The sequence below is a fragment of the Triticum aestivum genome, chromosome 1A (assembly GCF_018294505.1).
Source record: "Triticum aestivum cultivar Chinese Spring chromosome 1A, IWGSC CS RefSeq v2.1, whole genome shotgun sequence".
NCBI lineage: Eukaryota > Viridiplantae > Streptophyta > Magnoliopsida > Poales > Poaceae > Triticum > Triticum aestivum.
The window spans coordinates 352282379-352304969 of NC_057794.1; the positions used below are offsets into that span (position 1 = coordinate 352282379).

At 43.5% G+C, this 22591-nt stretch overlaps 2 protein-coding genes across 7 annotated transcripts; one reads left to right on the top strand and one right to left on the bottom strand.

Annotated features, from left to right (window-relative positions):
* The first annotated feature begins 4144 nt into the window (after positions 1 to 4144).
* LOC123050348 (probable plastid-lipid-associated protein 3, chloroplastic) lies at positions 4145 to 7007 on the top strand. The gene is made up of 3 exons (XM_044473159.1): positions 4145 to 4771; positions 5620 to 5815; positions 6401 to 7007. Exons 1-3 carry the CDS (start codon positions 4200 to 4202, stop codon positions 6713 to 6715), a joined length of 1083 nt encoding a protein of 360 aa, XP_044329094.1. The 5' UTR covers positions 4145 to 4199; the 3' UTR covers positions 6716 to 7007.
* Positions 7008 to 7272: 265 nt separating this feature from the next.
* Positions 7273 to 17773, bottom strand: LOC123050302 (uncharacterized). 6 transcript variants are annotated; one of them, XM_044473127.1, is made up of 18 exons: positions 17455 to 17773; positions 17155 to 17329; positions 16596 to 16904; positions 16310 to 16392; positions 15351 to 15750; positions 15159 to 15266; positions 14771 to 14901; positions 14563 to 14695; positions 14115 to 14484; positions 13478 to 13977; positions 13200 to 13379; positions 12961 to 13119; positions 12565 to 12639; positions 11558 to 11702; positions 11269 to 11462; positions 10498 to 10710; positions 8477 to 9277; positions 7273 to 7792 (listed from the first exon to the last, which is right to left on the bottom strand). In XM_044473127.1, exons 1-17 carry the CDS (start codon positions 17646 to 17648, stop codon positions 8639 to 8641), a joined length of 4008 nt encoding a protein of 1335 aa, XP_044329062.1. In that variant the 5' UTR covers positions 17649 to 17773; the 3' UTR covers positions 7273 to 7792; positions 8477 to 8638. The 6 variants fall into 6 exon arrangements, with proteins under 6 accessions (XP_044329062.1, XP_044329055.1, XP_044329069.1 ...); XM_044473120.1 differs by having other exon boundaries at positions 15351 to 15797; positions 16310 to 16399; positions 17455 to 17772; XM_044473134.1 differs by having other exon boundaries at positions 15351 to 15797; positions 16310 to 16399; positions 17155 to 17291; positions 17455 to 17740.
* Positions 17774 to 22591: the final 4818 nt, after the last annotated feature.

The window sequence follows — 22591 nt, forward strand, 5'->3', positions numbered from 1 at the left end:
TTGGAGTATTTGGAAAGGGTAACCCGCCTTGCAATGTCAAAGATAGTCTGCGCGTTGGACACCCCATCATTGAAGCCTGGTTCAGGGGCTACTGAGGGAGTCCTGGACTAAGGGGTCCTCGGGCGTCTGACCTATTAGACATGGGCCGGACTGATGGGCTATGAAGATACAAAGACCGAAGACTCTACTCGTGTCCGGATGGTACTCTCCTTGACGTGGAAGGCAAGCTTGGCAACCGAATATGAAGATTCCTTTCTCTGTAACCGACCTTATGTAACCCTAGATCCCTCCGGTGTCTATATAAACCGGAGGGCTAGATCCGTAGACATATATCCTCATAATCATAGTCAGACGGGCTAGACTTTAGGGTTTAGCCATTACGATCTCGTGGTAGATCAACTCTTGTAATACTCATATTCATCAAGATCAATCAAGCAGGAAGTAGGGTACTACCTCCATAGAGAGGGCCCGAATCTGGGTAAACATTGTGTCCCATGTCTCATGTTACCATCGACCTTAGATGCACATTTCAGGACCCCCTACCCGAGATCTGCCGGTTTTGACACCGACACTAACCTCATGGACCGCCAAGGGCCTTGATTGGGGGTCCAAACCGGAGGTGCAGATGCTACAGAAACGCATCTCCAATATGTTGGGCAAAAACACCGGTCTCACAAATGTGATTCAAGTGATGCTCTTTCGCCACACCCTTCCCTGCCAACTCCGGGCCTCCCCCATGTGGGGTTCAATTCGGAGGAGCCGCAGACCCTGAAGCGCTTCTTCGGCACCATGCATGAAGATATATGGAAGCATCTCTTCAAGGCTCAGAAAAAGTGGCCGAAGAAAACTGAAGACATCGGGCTCGACATCGAGAACCCGGCCACGGCGGTAAGCATAAACTTTCTGAAGACCTATCCGGTCAATATTTCAAATATAATAAAGGTTATATTGCCTATTTTCCGTATAGGGCTGGACGACAAAGGTGGAGTGGGTCAACTGTCCGGCACCGCTGCCTGAGAACCTGACCACACCCCAACTGACAGAGATGCTGGTCTCGGCGCCCTATCAGGCGACGGAGAAGAAAACCAAGAAGAAGAAGGGCAAGGAGGCCAAGGGAGGCCCCCACCACAAAGGTCCATCGGAAACAGTGTCCGGAGAGACCGAAGCCCTTTCTTCCCATGAGGGAGATGAGGAAGAAGAGGAGGAGAGCGACTCCCCTCGTAAGGGGAGGAAGAAGAGGGCAACCTCCAAAGACCCGGAGGGGGAGGCGCCCAAGAGAGGGAAGCTGGCCTCTCAGACAGTTCAGACTCAGAGTCCAAACTAGTCCCCAAGAAACCTCTCAGGGTGAAACCCTGGCCGAATCATAAGTATTCAGAAACTTACTGTTTATCTTCGGTCCACTTGCTACCATTGTGTAAGTTATTTTGTTATTTGCCTTTCAGCCCTCCCCGCGAGCTCCCGCATACTCCATTATCGGGGGGTTATTTTGGGATCGAGCTTATTTGCCTTTCAGCCCTCCCCGCGCACGTTGGTCCCTTGGGAACCCCAGGAGCATGATGCGGCACTCGGCTGCATGTGACGGCGACCATGGCCACGGCGGCGAGCTCGTCGACGGCAATGCGCTCAGGCGACGGCGGGCGAGCTAGCTAGGAGGCGCGCGAGAGCAAATGGAGAGGGGGAGGAGGAAAAGCTCACGGCGAGGCTGTAGGGGGCGGCAGCGTGCTCGGGGAGGTCTCGGTGCAGTGAATCGAGGCGGCAGAGGTCGGCGATCGAGAGATGGGGAATACAGCGTCGACGGCGATCCCGAGCCTTCGAGCGCGAACGGTGGCGCATATATGACGCAGAGGACGACGACGATCCACTTGGGCACGGGCGGACGGCGAGGAGGGCACGGTGGCAGCGTGGGCAAGATCGTTCATGGCAGCGCGGCTCGTGTGTGGTCTGTGGGAAGGAGAACGAGAGAGGGGGGAAACTGAGGGGCGTCTAGGGTTAGGGTTCGGTCGGGGGCATCGTCGGGGACTTGAGGTCGCCGCGGAGCCACCGGATGGTTGCCCGTGGCCTATCCGAATTGTGGACGACGGACGGGCGTCCACCGCGCCCCTGTGAACAGGAGGTAGGTGGTGACCCGGTTAGCAGGCTGGGTCGGCCACTTTGTTGGCAGGCCTAAGTGCACAGAGCACTTTGCCCCTTTTCTTTTTCTCCTTTTCCATTTTCTTTTCTGTTTTTTTCCATTTTAAAAGTAAGACTAAATGAGTTTTGTTAGATATAAGACTTCTCACATAAATTAAGTACATTATTTTTAGGAGTCACAAAAAGTTTGAGGCTAAAAGAAATTGTCTAACCATTTTTAAAAATTGGAAAGGCCAATTTTAATTGTTGCTGGACCACTAAATAAATTTTCAGGGGCACTTGGGAATCCAAAAGAGGTAGTTTTTATGTTGGAAAACTTTCATTGTTTGACCCAATTTTAAAATTTGAATTTGAACGGGGTTTGAATCAAGGGCCATTTGCATTTCTGTCCCTAACTCGAACCACCTAATCAGATATACCCCTAATTCGAAAGCCTGCTCAAATTTGCTCCTCCGCCGTTAGGTGTCCTTATAGAAATGCCCTTCTGTGTCGTTACCGTCTGGTCAAACAGCTTTGACCGTCCTGAAAAAAATAGCAAAAAAATCTAAAAAAATGTAAAATTTTGTGAGATCGAAGATACTCATGTGCCCAAGGTGTGTGCAAATTTTTGTGCTATTTGGACATTCCAGGAGCTCGTGGCGAGGAAAAACAATTAATCTGCACGCTTGTGAACAATAAATTTGAAATAAAATAGCAAGAAAATTTAAAAAATATGAATTTTTTTGGCATCAAAGTGGCTTGGGTGCACAAGGTGCTTGCAAGTTTTTGTGATCAAATGACATGCGAGGAGCTCTAGCAAGAAAAAACAAAATAGTCATTTTTTCTTAAGTTTTTTCCTGAGCCAAATTTTGTTTTTTTCTTCACAAACCCCTCCAATGTCCAAACACAACAAAAATTTGCACGCAACTTGCAGACCCGAGCCTCTTTGATGCTAAAAAATTTCATATTTTTTGAATTTTCTTGCTATTTTTTTGAATTTACTGTTCACATACTTACATATTTATTGCTTTTCCTCTGACACGAGCTCCTAGAATGTACAAAGAACATGCTTTGCACGCACCTTGCGAACCTGAGTATCTTTGATCCCACAAATTTTCAAATTTTTTTGCTATTTTTTTAGGACGGTCAAAGCCCTTTAACCGGCTTTGACCTGCTTTGACCGGACGGTAACGGCATAGAAGGGTATTTCTGTAAGTGCACCTAACAGCGGAGGGGCAAATTTGAGCAGACTTTGAAATTAGGGGTAAATATAAGAATGGACGCAAATTAGGGGCATAGATGTAAATGTCCCTTGAATCAACATAAGTTTATCAACAGTAACCGTGGTGATGTGGCATCATCAGTAGAGGGTTACTGTAGCTTAATTATCCGAGCGTCACAATATGCGCTGACTGTAGCGATCACGCGCCTTCGGTCCACCCGTCATCGACCTTCTAGCCGGTTTGCCCGGGGACGAGCCGTCCGGGCAGATCGTACAGCACACCTCGCCACCGAGAGCCTCCCGCCGCAAGCCACCCGGCAACAGACAGATGGGAAGCTCTCTTCGCCCAACTGCAGCGATTGCGCATCCTCGGGCCACTCATGATGGACGCGCACCGACTATAGCGATTCGTACGCCAAGGATCCACCAGTCATTGAGCCGTCCTGGTTGATCGGACGGCTCGCCTCGCCCCCGAGAGTCTCCTGCCGCAAGCCAACCGACAATGGACAGTTAGGAGACTATCTTCACCCTCGACGAGCATAGAAAGGCGGATACTCCACCATCCTTTGCCCCGCCCCGAGAGCCTCCTCCCCAAGCGAACGGGCAACGCACGACTAGGAGACTCTCTTCGCCCTCGACGAGCCCAGAAAGGTGATACTACGACATCCTTTATATAGGAGTATTATATGACTCGTGCGTATTTCATGGAGAAAAAACCAAATAGAAAAACAGCTCGATTTTTAAGGGTTTTCCTGCGGTGATTTCGTAAAAGAAAGAAAATCGCTGTTTGGGCTCTCCCCTCCCCGCCCGCCCACACAAGTGACTAGAGGCCAACAGAAGAGGAGTGGAATCATTCATTCATTCATCCATGGCTCCCCTCTTCGCCTCCTGCCACGCATCCCACGCGTCCCTCCTACTCCTCTCCCCCAACCCCGCCGCCGCCGCGCGTCTGCGCGTCGGTGGCCTCCGAGTCAGGCGGCCCCGCCGCCTCCGCCTCCCCGTACGCACCGCCGCGGGAGGCAGCCCACTCGACGCCGAGATCCCCGACCCTACAGTCGACGACGACGAGTGGGGCCGCGAGCCGCCCGCTTCCGCGCCGGGTTGCTCGCGCCCCGGCGTCACCGACGAGTGGGGCGAGCCGGGGGTGGCCGAGCCTGAGCAGCCCTCCGGCGCCGACACCCCTACCAACGACGACGAGTGGGGCGGGGAGCCCACGCCGACGCCGCCCAAGGCGAAGGAGGCTCCGGTTACGAAGGAGGACGAGGGGCGGGAGGAGCTGAAGCGGTGCTTGGTGGACACGGTGTACGGCTCCGGCCTGGGCCTCAAGGCGTCCTCGGAGGTCAGGGGGGAGGTCGTGGAGCTCGTGGCCCAGCTCGAGGCTGCCAATCCCACGTCCGCGCCCGTCCAGGCGCCAGAGCTCGACGGAAACTGGATACTCCTGTGAGCCTTCCCACTTCTTGCTCTCAATCTGTACTTGCTAGTACTCACTACTTCGATCGTCAGTTCGATACGTCAGTGGAATGCTTTATTTGAATTTTAGCCACTGAATGATTGCGTGCTGTTGCCGTTGTTCTTCTGACCAAAGGGTGTTCTAAGTTGAGGGCTCCTTTGGTTAATAGGATAGGAATGTCATAGGAATAGGAAAATAATAGGAAGTGAGATGACATGTATCCCAATTCATATAGGGAAAGAGATGTCATTTGAAGCATAGGATAGAAATTGTTCCATTGAGTCAGGATAATGTCACTTTTCTTTGAAATCTGAAGGATTGGTTCCTATCCTACATAGGAATGAATCCATTCCTACAAACCAAAGAGCTCCAAAGGAATTTTTCCTTTAAAACCCCTATCCTATACATTCCTACAAAAATCCTATAAGCCAAAGGAGGCCAAACTGTGTAAGCAATCAACTTCTTAGGCCTCTTTTGGTTCATAGGATAGGATTATCGTAGGAATAGGAATTTTATAGGAAATGAGATGGCATGTATCTCAAATCCTACGAGTAGGAATAGAAAACGAGACGTCATTTGGTTGACACCAAAGGAATTTTTCCATTGAGTCTAGGCTGATTTTTATTTTCCTACGAAATGTGGAGGATAGGAACCAATCCTATGTAGGAATAGGAATCTATTCCTATGAACCGAAGGGCTCTAAAGGAAAAAATCCTATCCTCTAGAATTCCTATGAAATTCCTCCAAACCAAAGGAGGCCTAAGAATTCTCATTAGCACTGAGGGGGTCCAGTCAGTTACTTGTACCTACTTAATTGTGCATGGTCGTCAACTTTCAGGTATACAGCATATTCTGAGCTTCTACCGATTCTGCTTGCCGGGGCAACACCATTCACCAGAGTTGATAAGATATCCCAAGAAATCGACTCGAGAAGCATGACAATAATTAATGCTTCAACTATTTCGACTCCATTTGCTTCCTTTTCATTCAGCGCAACTGCTTCTTTTGAAGTCCAAACTCCATCAAGGATAGAGGTACAGACCTGGTTCTCGTCAATGTTATGCTAGTCTCAGCTTATACTGCATTGGTTATTTCAGCTTTCCAGACATGTCATGTGGAAGAGTTAATTTGCTTCTTCAATTACAAATAGAACATTTTGTATCATTTCGCTAGTTACATTTGCTTCTCATCAATGTTATTTTAGAACACTTTGTATTATGAAATCCAGATAGCCCCTTCGTCAAACCATTTCGCTAGTTACATCTACTTGCTATTTTTAAGAAATATGGGATGCAAATTAGTAAATTAGGGAGAGACCCCTTTGTGTTGCGCTAGACTGAGATATATAGTCTAGCATGGCTGCAAGCCTTCAACTCAAGCATTCAACAGACACATTTGATACCGGTATTGCCACCTACCTGTCGTTCTCCTAGTTACTGTGCATATAGGATGATAAGCAAATCTCTCGTACCAAATATTTGAGGTGCACATCATGGTTATTAAAAGATTTCTTGGATGTTTCATCAGTTACAAGAATACAAGTTGCCCTTTACCATGTGTGTAAGCCGTCCTTGATAACATACATATGCCAAACTGACACATTACTTGTTCTCATGAAGGTCCAATTCAAAGAGGGGAGCTTCCAGCCTCCTGAGATATCATCATCGGTAAATCTACCTGAACAGATCGCCATATTCGGACAGAAGTTCAGCCTAGGGCCTGTTAAGGAGCTGCTGGAGCCTTTGCAGCGAGCATTTGCTAGCATTGCAGGGTCCATCTCTGGGCAACCACCCCTCAAGGTACCGATTCCTGGCGACAACAAGGCCAAGTCGTGGCTTTTGACAACCTACCTGGACAAAGACTTGAGGATTTCAAAAGGCGATGGAGGCGGCGTGTTTATTCTTGCCAAAGAGGGGAGCCCTTTACTAGATTAACTGTACATGTGTAATAGGTGTCAATATTCATATCTGCAAGGTTGAAAACCAGAGCTACAAGCCTACAACGGAGCATTCTTCCCCCTCTTTGATACACAATTTTCTGGTGGTTTTCTAGAGTCTGGCAGAATCAACTAAATATTGTCAGTATGGCGTCTCCATACACTTTTTGCTCCTTGGTAACTAGTGTACATTTTTTGTGTTATTAAAAAGGAATGTACACATTACTTTATCGTAAGAGTATTTTCAGCTCCGTAGCTCAGGCGACTAAACCAAAATTACCTGAGCACCATGACATGGATTGCATGCCAGATAACTCTGAATTCAATTATTGCTTCTGAGTCCGGGTTCAAACAGGATCCCTCTGATCCTCTATAGTTCAATCAAACTAAATTTTCAGAAGACATGATTTTTGAAAATTTAGTTCATTTGATTTAACTAAGGAATATGGGAGGGTACCTGAGGTTCACAAATTTGCATCGCTAGATACATTTCACACAACTCTGGGCTGTGCTTGGAACCAGAATTTCAGTACAAAAATGCAAGGGAATCAAACTCAAGCGATCAACTGCTCCTTCCATACGAGAGCTTGCTTAAGGTACATCTACATTAACAATTGAGACCAGTCACGCTTCAAATACAGAACTGAGAAAATGGCAGTACATCTACATTAACTGACACCTGTCATGCTTCAAATACAGAACTGAGAATATGGCAGCAACACAACGCTTCTCAGCAAATAAGATGTGTATCAGGCAGATATAACCATCTCCTAGAGAACATTCTAAAAAAAACAGAAGCCTGTAATCTCCACCTTTTCTCTCTAGTAGACTAGATAATTACAGAGCAGAGGCATTTCCCTGTGAAAAAAACTGTGGACGAAAATGGCGTCGCCTTGTACTGTTGTTATGGTACAACAATTCTAAGTCCTCAAGTGGTTGCCTCCTTTTATCGGTTGACTTGAAGATACAAAAACGGCAGCCCACATCGCATACATAACTCAGATCACATTTTTCGTCTGCTTACACAACAAGAAAGTTTCCTTGTAGTTGAGTTCACTCTTCATCATCATGGTTTCTGCATTAAAAACAAGGTTACCCATCACGTACAGATGCACGGGCTCAAACACATATACTGTGAGGGAAGTGGCCATCCATAATTCATTTCTGTTGTTCATGTCTAGATCACCGGAAAACATAACATCAACACTGTAGATTCAATTATATAGAAAGCATACCATCTCCAACATGATAAGCGTGCCTGTGACTAACCTTAACGGGTACCATTCAGATATGGGGAAAATAACATTGAATTATGTTATATAAATATATCCTCTTTCTCCCAACAACTTTTAGGTGTGTTATTCCTCTAACATTGATGTGTTCATGTTTAGCAAGAAACCACAAGTGCCAGCAGTCCAGCAGCAGAAGTATAAGATGTTTGGAAGTAGCGATGGAACTATTTCACTAAGCACCAATCTGTGACTCCAAATTCGAGTGAAAACACATCGGAAAATATAATCTAGCTCTTAAACAGTTTCCATAATACTTCATTTTAGTTGAAGGAGTTCCCCCCTGATTTATTAAGTAACAGTTTCCATAGTGCTAAGACACATAATGAGTGTTAACCTTTGATATTTTCTGTTCTCTTGTTCAACCAGGTGCTTTCCAAATTTAATCATTTAAGAAACCTTTATTTGCATGCAATTACAGAGAAAAAGGTGAACCTCTGTTAGTGGCGAAGAGAACTTTCATGACTAACCTCAGCATGAGAGAGACACAATGTCCTCTCCAATGCGTAGATAACGCACCATGGATTCAACACACCTAGGATACATGGTAGACCTTTCAAATATATAAATGCACTAACAGTAAATTCACAAGACAAGAATCCAACTGACAAAGCTTTGTGGTTTGCCTGCTATCATTTGAAAACTGTGTCCTGCATCCTTTTGAACACCTCATGCACAGATGAAGGATCTATATCATATCTAACACCCTCACCACCATACTGCACAAAGAGGTACTCTCTAGAGGACATTGGAGGGGGCAAAAGATCACATAACTCCACCAGATCTTGAATAGGTGGTAAGGGCATATCCCTTTGGTTCAGTGAATGATACACATCTGCCAGAAGAAGCCACACGAGGTCAGCATCCATACAGGCAAGTCCAGTCAGTGCCCTTATAGCAGCTTCTCGCAGACCTATCAAACCACTATAAGCAATCCCTACCACAAGGCCACAGATCTTCTTCAACACACTTTCCAATGCAATAGCACTCCTTTTGTGGGAAGATATTTCAGTGATCATGTCCAAGACTGCAATCTGAATCTTTTGGCTGGATATCTCAGCCATAGGTTCCTCTGAGGTAAGTGAGGTATTCCTATATGGTAAAATAATTGCTTTTTCATCCATTGATGACAGTGTTTTCCGTCGGAATGGAGACAAGGCCAGCAACCTCCAAATAATGTATCCATCCTTATGAAACCGGCGTACAAAAAAATTACCACCAGATATTTGAATGGTTCTGCCTAAAACTTCTGTGCATCTTCTGACAATAGGCTGCAAAAACCTTATTCCAGTGAGAGTAGATATCATATATAACTCACATATTTTACAGTAAGACTGGAAACAGAGAAACGGGTAACTGAAATTTATCCAGTCTAGCAGCTCATAGACTCAATATTATCGTGCCAAAAGTAAATTTGAAATCTAAGTAGGTGATCAGAGATTCCATATCCAAGCCAACAAATTCTGTACTACTCCCTCCGTTCCCAAATATAAGTCTTTCTAGAGATTCCAACAAGTGACTACATACGGAGTAAAATGAGTGGATCTACACTCTAAAATATGTCCACATACATCCGTATGTTGTATTCCATTTGAAATGTCTAAAAAGACTTATATTTAGGAACGGAGGGAGTAGGTACTAAACGTACAAACCAATATTGCAGATTATTTCATGCAGTGAATTGGAATTTTATGTTTTGGTCAGTTGGAGAGCATATGTTCCATGACTACCAAATTGTAGATGAACTCTAGCATTCAATGAAGGCAAAAAAAAGAGGTAATGTTGCTCTAAGTTAAATGGGTGCAAGTACAACATCATTCATTGAACTGGGGTGATGTTCGGGCCATATTGTTCACGTATGTAAATAATATGAACTATTCATCTGCATTAAGAATCAACACATATCCTCTGGAGCACAGATAAAAAATCTGGTGGCACATGTTCTTCAGAATATAGTCGTGGTCAGTTTTACTTCAAAAGCAAAGTTGATCTCATAGAGGAGTGGGATTATAGATGGACCAACCAAAATACAGCAGGTCATCAAACAGGATACAAAAAGAGTAGGTGTCACTTCAGAAGAGAGGTTACTGGATGATGACAAGTAACATGTGCAATATTGGAATGAAATTTGGGTTTGATCATATTCACACTTAATATTTGGATTCCAAAGTAGCTGTAGGAAGCCCTTTGGATCCAAGAACGCAAATGGTACAAGAAGATGCTGAACTTAGATGTGACACGGGCAACCACAACGCGCTATATCTGATTCTAGTCAGCAGAATATGTGGCTCATTGATTGGATGATGTGTAGAAGTACACCATGATTTCATGATGGTGAGAAATGAAATATTACCACTGAAGTGTGATATAATTTAGGAAGCTAAAAGGTAAACATTTCATGTAAGCATTTATTCTAGAAAACCAAAGAAGCAAGTACCAAGAGAACAGTAATTTACACGATGCAAAAATATCAGATGTGAAGAAACTGCACCATTGAGATCTTGTTCTTAAGACAGATAACCAGGTATGGCCATAGTTTGTTCATAGCTGGGAGTAGTCTATTCTCGTCAACATCTTCAGCAGTGTCCATATCATCAAGAAGTTCATCCAAGGACAATTGCTGAACTGCCTCCTTGATAACAGCTTTGATTTCAATTTCACACTTATACGCGTCCTCAACCTTGGCAATAGATACAACAGCATTCTGCAGATGGCAAAGAACAATTTTACTGTGACAAGAAATGCCAGAGAACTTAATTGTCAGGATGAAGTAACCGGTGTTTGTCAATGAATGGCTGAAATTTTTACTTTATTCAACATTAAGTCACAACAGAATGATATCTAAGAGCTATGCTGCCAAGTAAAGCAAGGTATCAGGTTTGCTAAAGCTGTTAAATGGGGTGATGTAATAGCTTAGTTAGTACTATTAACACCGAAAGGAAATGAAAACAGCCATATGCGACATACAAGTACACAACCACATTATAGGAAACCTCCTCCCCGGTTTTATACTGTAGAATTTGCATTCCTCGAGATACAGAATAGACAATAGCTAGCTCAAGTTATTGTACCAGACAGAAGACCAGTATGAAGGATGCCAAAAGATGGCCAAAAGCTATTGCCAAAACAAAATGGTCAGCAAAGCAGGTAAAATAAAGAAACCTATAAATGACCCCGCAAGTGAAATATCCTATGAAATGGGATTAGAACTTGCGCTTTATCACAATGCACTGTTGCATAATTAGCAGACAGAAAGAAATACCTCCACGATGTCTAGGGCCACAAGACATGCTGCTTCCTTGGTTGAGGAGAGAAGTGGGGTGGCAGCTGATAAGCAAGACCCAGCCAGAGATGCAACTATTCTCCTGTATTTTCTCATATCATTTAGATTGCAAAGTAAATCCTCCCAATATTCCAAGCTCAGAAAATCAGGCTGGGGATCAACATCCATTGTACCTGATGCAATCACAAAACAGGTTATGAGAAAGCAACTATGTGAATAAGACTTCATGAATAAATGAACTCTAAAACTGGGTCCTGTCGAGCATTACCAGGCATTACGCTGGTTTCTCTTCTCTTCTCTATCAAACTTTCAACTGCTTGATGCTCTGATCTGACCTTCACAGAAAATGATTGCACCTCATCTGGTAAGCTAATAGATTCATGAGTACATGCCTTGGCGATCTCAAAGACTGCCTAGAGAAACCCAAAAAATAAAGAAAGGAAGAACTTGCTCAGTGAAACATGTATTAGTGCACAAGCAAAACATGACCAGAGAAAGAGATGAATAACAGGTAGGTGGTCCAGAATTCTGAATGCACCAATGAGCACAACATTAATACAAGAGAATCAGAGACAAATCAACAATTGGGCTTTAATTGTACAGAGTTCTGTACAAAATGTGTAGACTTCACCAGTTCAAACACATGTGCATATATTTTATCAGAAGAAGAAAAAACATAGAGATGTCGTTTTCCAACTAATTTCACCACTTGGATGCTAATACAGACAAAATAGCACTACTAGTCGCTTTGTACCACACTTTATTTGACCATTGAACCACGATCACCTCATAACAAATTAGATGGTAGGCCAATCAGAACAGACAATGTATCTATCTATGTACTATTGTCACTGCACTCTTAGCTTGCATACTCAATAATCAACATGGCACAAACCATAGGTAGACTATCAAACCCTCATCCAAGATATAAGACAGGCGCGAAAGCTATGTGCCTATGTCTGTTCATTGACCCGCTGGGTCAAAACAGTGCGCAAAACCAGGCCAGTGCCAAAAGACACCATCATCTGCACAGATCAACTGCATGCACTGCGTGCACTGTTTGAACGGGTTTGGAAAACCGTTGATGAATAGCCTTAACAGATATACAATAAAACCTTGCCAATAGCACGTGATAGTTAAAATGGTAAAACCAGTAACTGAAATTTGAAATCCCAGCCAGCACCATGCACACACGCTATAAGTGAATGCCCATTTAGTAGAACAATCGAGCGGCCATCACATGATACCAAATTTTGTAATTGTATATCATAATACCTTCAGAAATGGAACAGTTAGATGGGGATGATCATGCCTACCAAGAACCTCCAGCTCTGAAGAAACTGCCCGCATCTGTAAATATTACATGTATTGCAATAAAAATTAACATATGAAACTGGCTTCAAAACTTCAAAAATAATCATGTTTCGTTTTGGACAAAGGGCATCATTTGTCCTTTACTTCCTCATGCATCATCATATCCTCTTGGTATAATAAAAAAAGGGAAGTGATCTCAGAAGGGTAAGTGCTCGAACTTCGAAAGCCATAAAGTGCAATTGGTTTGACTAATTGGCAACTGATGCTTTACAAGGCAGCTTGTTATATGAGGGTACAAAAGCACTTCACCATGTAAAAAGATGAAATGGGGAAGATTAATAACCATCCCTATCATACCGGTTCTTCCAAAAATGGTAAAATGTCACGAGAAGCACCAATGTAACACAGCATGGAAGCAAGAATATCAGGGACGTGGGGGTTGAGGTCTAGATGGCGCAATTGTCTGCAAAGAGAGTCGACAATGTAATCTGCATTCGCCACAACGAATTGGCCAACCTGCACAGGAAGAAAAACATAAACGCTAATTCCAATTATGACAGTAAAAGAATTTTACATGAACTACAGTCATCAATTACCGTAGAGTAACCACCAGCGGCAGCAAGTGTTCTTAAGACAGCATCTGACGCAATTCTAATTTGTGCACTTGAGCTGATAAGTTTCCGGAGTAGAAGATAAAGTGAAGAGTGCATAAACCCACTCTGTGCAAAATCTTGACCAAGAATAATACCAAAGACCCCAATCCCGTCAAGCATTACCTGATGGAGAAGAACAAAAGTTGAAATACAGTTAAAACTGGAACAAGAAAAAAAATACTTTAAAAAACTATTGAAGAATTGCAGCAATGCATACTTACTTGTTGTAGTGCAGTTGTATCACGGAAGAAATGCATTGGAACATTAAGTTCTGCTAGGCATAGCTCAGAGTTCTGTTCTGTTGGAAGATCCCACACTTCCGGACACATATACTCATGTAGTATACTACCAATACAGTGAATAATATCGTCTTTAGTGTCCATTCGCTCACTTATCTTCCAAACTTCTCTTACTCCGCTATTTAGACCACTTGAAGTTAAGTGGTCATTTTGACCAGGTACCCTTACCACTTGTGCTGAACTCTTGTTGAATAATTGCAAACACACAGAGAGAGACTGATCTGACAGACCATATATGAGCTCATTGAGCATGCAAACAGCAGAGCTTGCCTGGCGCAGTTTTTGTCCAGAATCACTCTTCATGTACCACCTCTGCACACCATATCTGTGAGTGTCTTCAGCGCGCAGCTCAGTGCTTAACCTCCGGAACTGATTGAGTAGAATATCAACAAAAACAGATAAAGATGCACTGGTTCCTTGCCCTATCATCATCACAAGCAACAGAACATAACAGGTCAAAATTTCAGTGTAATAAATTGCATCGCTGTAAAAGGCAACAAACAGGACAGCTCCAAAATCATAAGTATGGCAAAAGCATTCAAAGTAGTTGACAAATTACCTGAAACTGTTGAAAGACCAACCAGCCTTATGATTCCTGCCAGAGCGGAGTATAGCCTCTGGCTACTTGCATGAACAAACCATGAAGGTACATGGGGGAGCTCATATTCAACTGTACCATTTATTGCATTTGGCAAACCATTGTCCCCAATAACAGATATTTTTGGGCCTGCAGATGAAGACGTTGCATACTGAGAGTGAGAACTGTGACTTGCATCATTAACATAGGCTCCATTCTTTAACTCAGCAACTGAATACAGATATCCAACAGATAGTGGCTTTGATACAATCAGCTTGTCCATGGAACCAGAAAACTGTGAGCTATGACTAATGCATAAACCCAAACAATCGAAGAAGCGAGCAGCAACAACCTGCCAGTGCAATAAAAATCAAGTCAAAAGTCAACTGAAGAGTTGTTGATCTAAAGAAAGGAATTGTAAGTTACTTACAGGAGAGCGATGAAGGTGATTTATCAGAAACTGAGGGCCGGCATAGAAAGTTAGAGCCAACAGTTTCCTGGCATGAGAAAGGGCAGTGATCTCCTCGCTTCCAAGTACCACTTGCGGTAACTTTTCAAGCAGCCTGTCTTACATGCAAAAAAGTTGAGAACTTTCTCACAATGTAAACTGTGTTGTTTCAAGAAAAAATAACACAAACCTGGTAAATATATCAGAAACCTCATTTCCTGATAGAAAATGTTGACCCTTCAAGAAAAGATAATCAAGAGAATCTTGTGCAGCCTCAGACACAGTTGCCGCATCATCACATGCTAGAACACATAAGCACTCCTGCAATTAACGATGTGGAGTTAGAAGTTAATAGAGCTTCCAGCCAAGTATGTGGAGATGCTGGCTGAGCCAAAGATTTTCCTCTTTCCTTTTTGCAGGATGGCTGGGCCAAAAGTATGAATGCATAGTGAATGAATTTCAAAGCATAAAAGACATGCTGCATATTGATGGCAAAGTTGTAGACCATGTGAGCAACTGCATAACTAACATTTTCTTCTGCTTTCCACAAGTCGAAAAATAAGAATTTACAAACTTACCACAAGTAACATCTTGCTTCTCATTAATGTGAGGCTGCAACTAGACAACAGCCCCCTTACACCAATAACCACCGACCTCCTTACTTTCTCAGATGAGTGAACAGAAAGCTGCAAGAAGGATAGAGTATTAAAATGACTTAGAAGGATGCTAATTTATAAAATAACGCGCAGTGGGGAGGGAGGTAAATATACATGTGGAAATGTCTCCGTAAACAATTTGCCAACATTAGTTGCTGTTTCCTCGAGCCATTTTCTTGTGCGTTTTACATGCAGTGCTCTTCTATCAGCAGAGTTATTACTGACATCAGAGGTAGTGTCTTCTGTAGTTTCAGAATTGCCTGTCTGTTCAGAAAACGTTTTGGTTGGCAACTGGCGAAGCTTCAGCAATACATGGTCACTAGAACCACTGCCACCAGAACATTGGGCAGAACTACTGTCACTAGGAATATCAAGTGCACTGAAATTTTCCTTGTCACATAGGACTATCATCAAAGCGTCAGTCAATCCAAGAATGGCTTGCTCAATGCTCAAAGCACTCCCAGCAGCGCCGCTAATCATTGTCTTAGATGTGTAGAGAAGCTTTCCAAGACGACTGACGATACCAGGAAGGAAAAAGGCAAGTGCATCAGCAGAACCTACCTAAACAACAAAGACAACTTTTACTAAATTGTGAACATAATTAAGAAAAATCTCACCAGAAGCAACGCTCAAAATAATTAAAGACGATTCAACCATGCTTCTATGCAAAGAGGAATCATGCCTACAGGAAAGATACAGGTATGCCAAACGTAAAGATGACACCAACTTTTATTGTTGCAATCAGAGTACCGCTGGCCGCTCGGTATTTAAATCATCTAGGATATTTAAGTATCTCTTGTATATCCCATTCCTTTTTGCTTCAAATGAGTAAAAATCATTACCTGGAGTAATATGTCAATGCGACAGCTAACCATGTAACATTTCCTCATTTCTTGTAATTTTATCTTTTTATGAAATAATGTTTTTGTCGCGGGTCTTTTTTGGAGGTGAGGGGAGGGGGGTTAAATACTAGCAAGGCAGAGTTTTAGTTAATAAACGATTAAGAATTTTTGACTGAAGATAGTAGAAGCATCTCATCTAGCAAGCTACTGCTGTCACACAGAACATCTCACCTTGGCAATAAGAACACGCAATGCGAGCAATGATTCCTTTCTAACACCTGCGCTGCCACGGTGACCTCTTGATGCCTCAAATTCTGATGACTTCCATATGAAATGAACCAAATTAGTTCCATCTTACTAACACATGGTTATTACATAACATGTGTGCACAAATAATAGAATAGTTTTTGTGGGAAAATAAAGAATAACTGGGTGGCAAAGGCACTATATAAACAAAAAGAAAAGTAACAGCAAAAAGAAGTGTGTCCATACATATGTTCAGGAATAAACACTATACCTGTAGAAGAAGTGAGAGCCAATGTCCGACAGCAGGTGAAGCATTTTCTGATCGGAGGAATGCAAGCAAGCACTCCTCTGGTTTTGCAGAATGCTTTGGGTGAACCACACTACCAATTTCCGAACTTAGAATGATTGGGCTCGTAGGTAATACAGTTGCTTGATTACACGAACAGGACTTATCCGAGCATGATTGCAGCTGCAGAATCATGGCTCTGAAGCATCTTATGATGCCTAGGCGGAATTCTTCAGAAGCCTCCGAAGGTGAAAGTATTGCCCCAGATGTCAACTTTTTCAGCAACGCGACCATCTAGCATGCCAAACAAAACTATATAACATGTGTGAAAAACTTGGTAGATTCACCAACAGAAAATAACCCACATGATCTACTCAATGTGTGCTTAAAAGTGTGGAGATGCTTTGTACCATATGGCTATAGTTAGTAGTTCAGAAATAAATTTCTAAAATCAAGTTCTAGTAAGCAGCTACTTAACACGTTCTAGTTAGGTTGCTAGAGACTAGACTACACTGCAGAATCATGGGTTAGCGGAATTAATCACCTGATTGAGCGAGGTGAGGCGGCACTTGGTGAGGAGCAACTCAAGGCAAGCAAGCCCGCCTTCGGCGATGGCATCGGTGATGACAAGCTCCCCGACACCCTGCCCCGCTGCCTTGCCTTCCTTCCTGCACTGCACCGCTGCATCTAGGAGCATGAGCAATGGAAACGCCGTATAGCTAGATAGAAGGACAGGGCACCGAGATTAGATCACAAATCAAAGACACACGCATACAATATAAGGAGAGCATATTTTCCTCAAGCAGCGGGGCGTACGGGGGAAGAGGAGCGGGCGTATACGTACTCGAAGCAGGGCTGCAAGGCGGGGGCAGGGACGGAGCGGAAGAAGGCGCCCATGGCGCGGAGGGAGGAGGCGGCGGCGGAATTGGAGGCGGGGGAGCGGCTGCGGAGGACGTCCAGGAGGGCGATGGTGTGGGGCTTGAGCTGGGCGAAAACGGCGGCTAGGGTTTCGTCGGAGGCCGCCGCCGCGGCCTCCATCCCGGCGGGCGGCGACGTTGTGGAAGCGCTCCTTGATGGGGTGCACTGGCGGGCGTGTGCGCTTCCGGTCGCTGCTCGGAAAGAGACGGAGAGGGGGGAGGGAGAGGGGGGAGGGAGAGGGTTTGCGAGCCGTCGTCGTGGGGTTTTTCTGGAAGCGGAGCTCGAGAAGACGAGCACCCAGGACGAACAGCTAAATTTTGCCAAATTTCACATGTTTTGGCCACTAATTGTGAGATTAACCCATTTGAATATCATAACACTTTATGTTTTCATATATTTTCTACTACCAAGGGAGGATGGGGCACAGCAGAATCATAGGCATACATAACCTAGACTGCATCGCTGAAGATATTGCGATTTTCTTCAATGTGCGAGAGTGATTCGTTTGAAATTGTTCATGTTATCCTACACCCTGCAGAATACCGAGTTTCGCATGTGAAGTATGGTGAGTTTTTTCTGACAGGATGATTGTTTATAACTATACTATTATATGGTATATGAGTTTTAAGCTTTTGAACTTCAAGGTAACAAAAAAGTGGTCCGTTGTTAGGGTTCATCAAATGATTTAATATTATGGATTTGCACTACTAATTTCTAGAATCATCGCTACGTGTCAATGTTGGAAAAGTTCACTTGTATGTGTATCCATTTATGCGTGTAGCTAGTCACGACACACGCACTGACGGACAGTTTGTGAACATTTGTGGTATGTGCACTGATCTCATCAACTAGAGTTGGAAACTCTTAGTGAAACTTTTTTAAGCTGGCTGTAGAGCAAGATACTCATTCTAAATATGTGAAGCCTTACATACAAAATAGAACAGCTGCAGCAGTAGACTCAATAAAGCCAGACATGCAAAGTATTGTGTTTGAAGGAAGCAAGATTTGCATCCATCAATTGAACCTTGCACGAGTTGTGCACGTACCCGCCTACTAGTAAATCACTGCGTGAAAAGATAACGTAACCGCACATGAGAACATTATATTGACCTCATTATGCTTTTGTATGGAGGACTAGGGTAGTTTGCCTAGAACATCATATTGACTTCATGTTAGTGTCAAGGTAATGGTGTTGTTTTTCAGGCACTATGTGGTGGTGGTGTGGCAAACAGCTAATCACTTCGATGGCGAATGACCAAGCCTCAGGGGTTGGGGTAATGTTCCCCTTGGGTGTTTTCGCAGCAGAGACGAGGTTGTGCCCCCCTTTTCTCCATCTAGGTGTCCCCCTAGCACGACATATTGCAGTATGGTGGTTCATGCTCCCTCTTCTTTGCAACGACACTCTCTCTATCGTCGGTGCGAAGCTGGCGGGAGGTTTTATTTAGGCAATGATATAGTTATGTGCAAATTTGTCTTAAAAGTGACAATGTTGTAATTTGTTTGAAATATGAGTAGGCCCGTGAAATACACTGGAAAAAGCATCTCGTAGGGTGGGAAAACGAAATGGGTCATTCACATTTCAGCCATTAACTCAAATCCGCTACTTAGATATACCCCTATTTTTCAATTGTGCTCAAATATGCCCCTCATTCTTTAGGTGTCCTTGCAGGAATGCCCTTCCGTGTCATTTCCGTCTAGTCAAAGACATTGACTGTGATCTTTGTCCAAAATGCCCCTGGTAACGGCAACCAGCAATCGGGTAAAATTGAAACTCATTAATTTGTGCCACTCATGCGTGGGCCCTTTCGTTAAAAAGAGAAAAGTAAAAAAAAACTATCTCCCTACTCTTTTGTTATAGTTGGTGGGACCCACTCACTTGCACTCCTAGTGAGTGTACGGCTCCCTACAAAAGAAGAGAAGACTCACCTAAAAGGAGAAGCAAAAGAGAGGAATCACCACCAAGAGAGAGAAGGAGTAGAGATGATCGTTATGAATGAAGACCCTCTCGCAGAAACAAGGATTCGGAAAGGAAGGACAAGTCATCAAAGAGCTACACAAGACAAAGACATCAAGCTCATGTTGGTGAATGGGTATCTGGCTCCGACTCCGACAACTACTCCGAGAGAAGTTATCAATCCGACTTCGAATATACTCAAGATGAAGGTGTTGCCGGTCTTGCACTTGTGCCATCCAACTCCTACGACATATTTGACTCACCAAATGAAGGGATTGGAAGATGCTTCATGGCTAAAGGCCCCAAGGTATCACACCCTGAGTATGTTGATTTCAATAGTGACGAAGATGATTTGCTAGGTGATGATGATTTAGTTGTTGACAACTCTAGTGATGAAAACTATGATGACATTTCTATTAATCATGCTAACCAAGATGAAACGAATGACAATGATAAGAAGGAGATTGAGCGTCTAACTAAAGAACTAAACACTCTTAAGTTAGCTCATGAAACTACCTTAGAGGATCATCGAGAGCTCTTAAAGACTCATGAGAAGCTACGCTTTGAGAAGCTCAATCTAGAGCAAGAGCATGGGTTCTTGAAAGCAATCAATGATGATCTTCGTAAGAAAATTTCTTCTTACATTGCCAAGCGTTTACTCTTGTCTACTTACACGCCACAAGTAAAATCTAGCAACAAGAGCAAGAAAGATTCTTCTTCTAGTAGTAACAATAATCATGTTAAATCCAATATTGTTGCTTCTAGTAGTTCTCTTGATTCCACTAATGATTCTATTAGCCAAGTTACACTTGAGTAAGAAAATAGCTTATTGAAGGGAATTATAGAGAAAGGTGTTTACAAGAGCCTTGCTGTAAGTAAGCAATTTGAGGAAATTGTACACAAGCAAGGAAGGCACCGGAAGAATCAAGGTGTTGGTTTTGAATGCAAGTTCAATGCCATTCGAGTTGAGTGGGAAGAAGATCAATACCCCAAGACGAAGTTTGTTACTCAACAAGAGAAGTATGATCCCACTTCTTTCAAGGGAACACAAGCTCAAGATGATCTTCCACCACAAGACCACAAGCTAAAAGGCAAGTACAAGCTTCAAGAAGAGATCGATTCATTTGAAGAAGCTCCAAAGGCCTTGGTCAAGTGGGTTCCCAAGACTACATCAAGTTCTACTTCATCAAGTACGACTACAACTCCAAGGATGCCCATCAAGATGATGTGGATCCCAAAGAAGAAGAACTAGAGAGTTCTTGAGGGTGACTCCGCCAACATACTTCACTCATATTCATTTTGGCAAGGACAAGTGCAATCAACTTTGACATCTTGCACTAGTTCAAGGAGTCACAAACCCTCTTGTTGCTAAGACAAGGAACAAGGCAACCTAATGCTTTCATGGACAACATCATATGTGTATTTCACTATATGTCTATGGATATCCTTGTATGTTCCTTGTGGGACTAACCCATGTAGGTATTGAAAGTGCAATTCACTCCAATGGATTTCTCCAAATGATCTACATCAACATTGAGTATCTACATCTTCAACACCTACATGAAGTCATCATCGACAAAACCCAAGTTTAGTTCATCCCTCTTAGGGGGGATATCACATCTAGGGGGAGCTTTGCTCGAAGAATTGAGCTAAAGCAACTATAAAGGTGTGAACACAACAATGCTTTATGTAAAAGTGGTAACCCCACTTGTGCTTAAACGATGACCTACAATCAAATGTTCTCATTTGACTCCTCAGTCAATATACTCATATATAGATGACCTAGTAATCACCAATTGCTTGATAGATGATGGAGTGTTTGTGCATGCTTTTCCACATATTTCATTTGCTATCTTATTGTGTGATCATGTTGGTTGCATATTTTTTCCCATTCAAGGACATCCATTTGTTGCTTTGATTGTTTGGCTTTTCTTTTTGCCAAATGGATGGACAAGAATGCCTAAGTACTCCCTCTAGCTATCTATGCTTTTCTCGTCTCAAACTCTATTCATGCTACATCACAAAGTTTGATCAAGTTGATTTCGGACCCTTCGGGTGAGGAGCACTCGGAGCCACCGATCCGTCAAGGGCTTAAACTTCCAAAACCTCTTAATGGTTCGCGGTCTGACCGATTTATTCCTTTCGATCCCACCGAAATCATTGATTTGATCTAGGTTTTCACCTCAGTGCAATCGATTATAACAGTTCGGTCTCACCGAGTTGCAGTAACCGCTTGCAATTCTGCATCTCGGTGCCACCGAGTCTTTCCACTCGGTCACACTGACAGTGACTGGGTATATATATGCCGAGGGTTGAATTTTGGAAATCCCTTCAAACTCCCAACCGCGCCTACCCAGCTCTGTCGCTCCTCCTGGTCTCCAGATCGTCTCCGTCGTCGCCAACGCCCCCTGCCGCTGGTCTTCGCCTCCGTCAATGGGAATCTACTCCGCCATTGTCGCCGTAGCAAGTTCGTCATCGAGTTAGGGTACAGACTCGATCTCTTTGTGTATTCTTTAACTCCGATTCCTGCACAAAGATTAATGTCATGTTTCTAGCCACGATTGAGATCAATCTATCCACCTAAAACTTCCTCTAGAATAGATTTGATACTAAAACTTAGAGGTTTCCGCCGAACTCATCTCGGACCAACTGATCTGAAGATACCGGTCTCACCGATTGCACATGTACTACTCGGTCTGACTGAAGTGTACAAATCGGTGTGACCAAGTTCACATTCTCTGTGAAACCCTAGCATCTCGGAGTCACCAAACTGCATTTGGGTCTGACCGGAACTGTATGTTTAGACTCTAAAGCTGCTACGGTGTCACCGAGTTTGTCATATCGGTACCTCCAAAATGCTTTCCGTAGAAATCTAAAATTAAGTTTTTGTCTCAACTTTTTGAAAAATCAGTTGTGCTCTCTGATGCTCATCCACTCTACCTATACCTATCTATTCAGAGGGACAGTTTCAACCATGTCATACAACAGTGATAGTCAAAAAAGGTCAGAGGAGTAGGTGAATCTCAATGAGGGCACTAGTCCCTCAAGCAGCTATGATGATGGAAGCAGAAACACACCAAGCAATTTGCCTAAGGCTGCTACTAGGCAA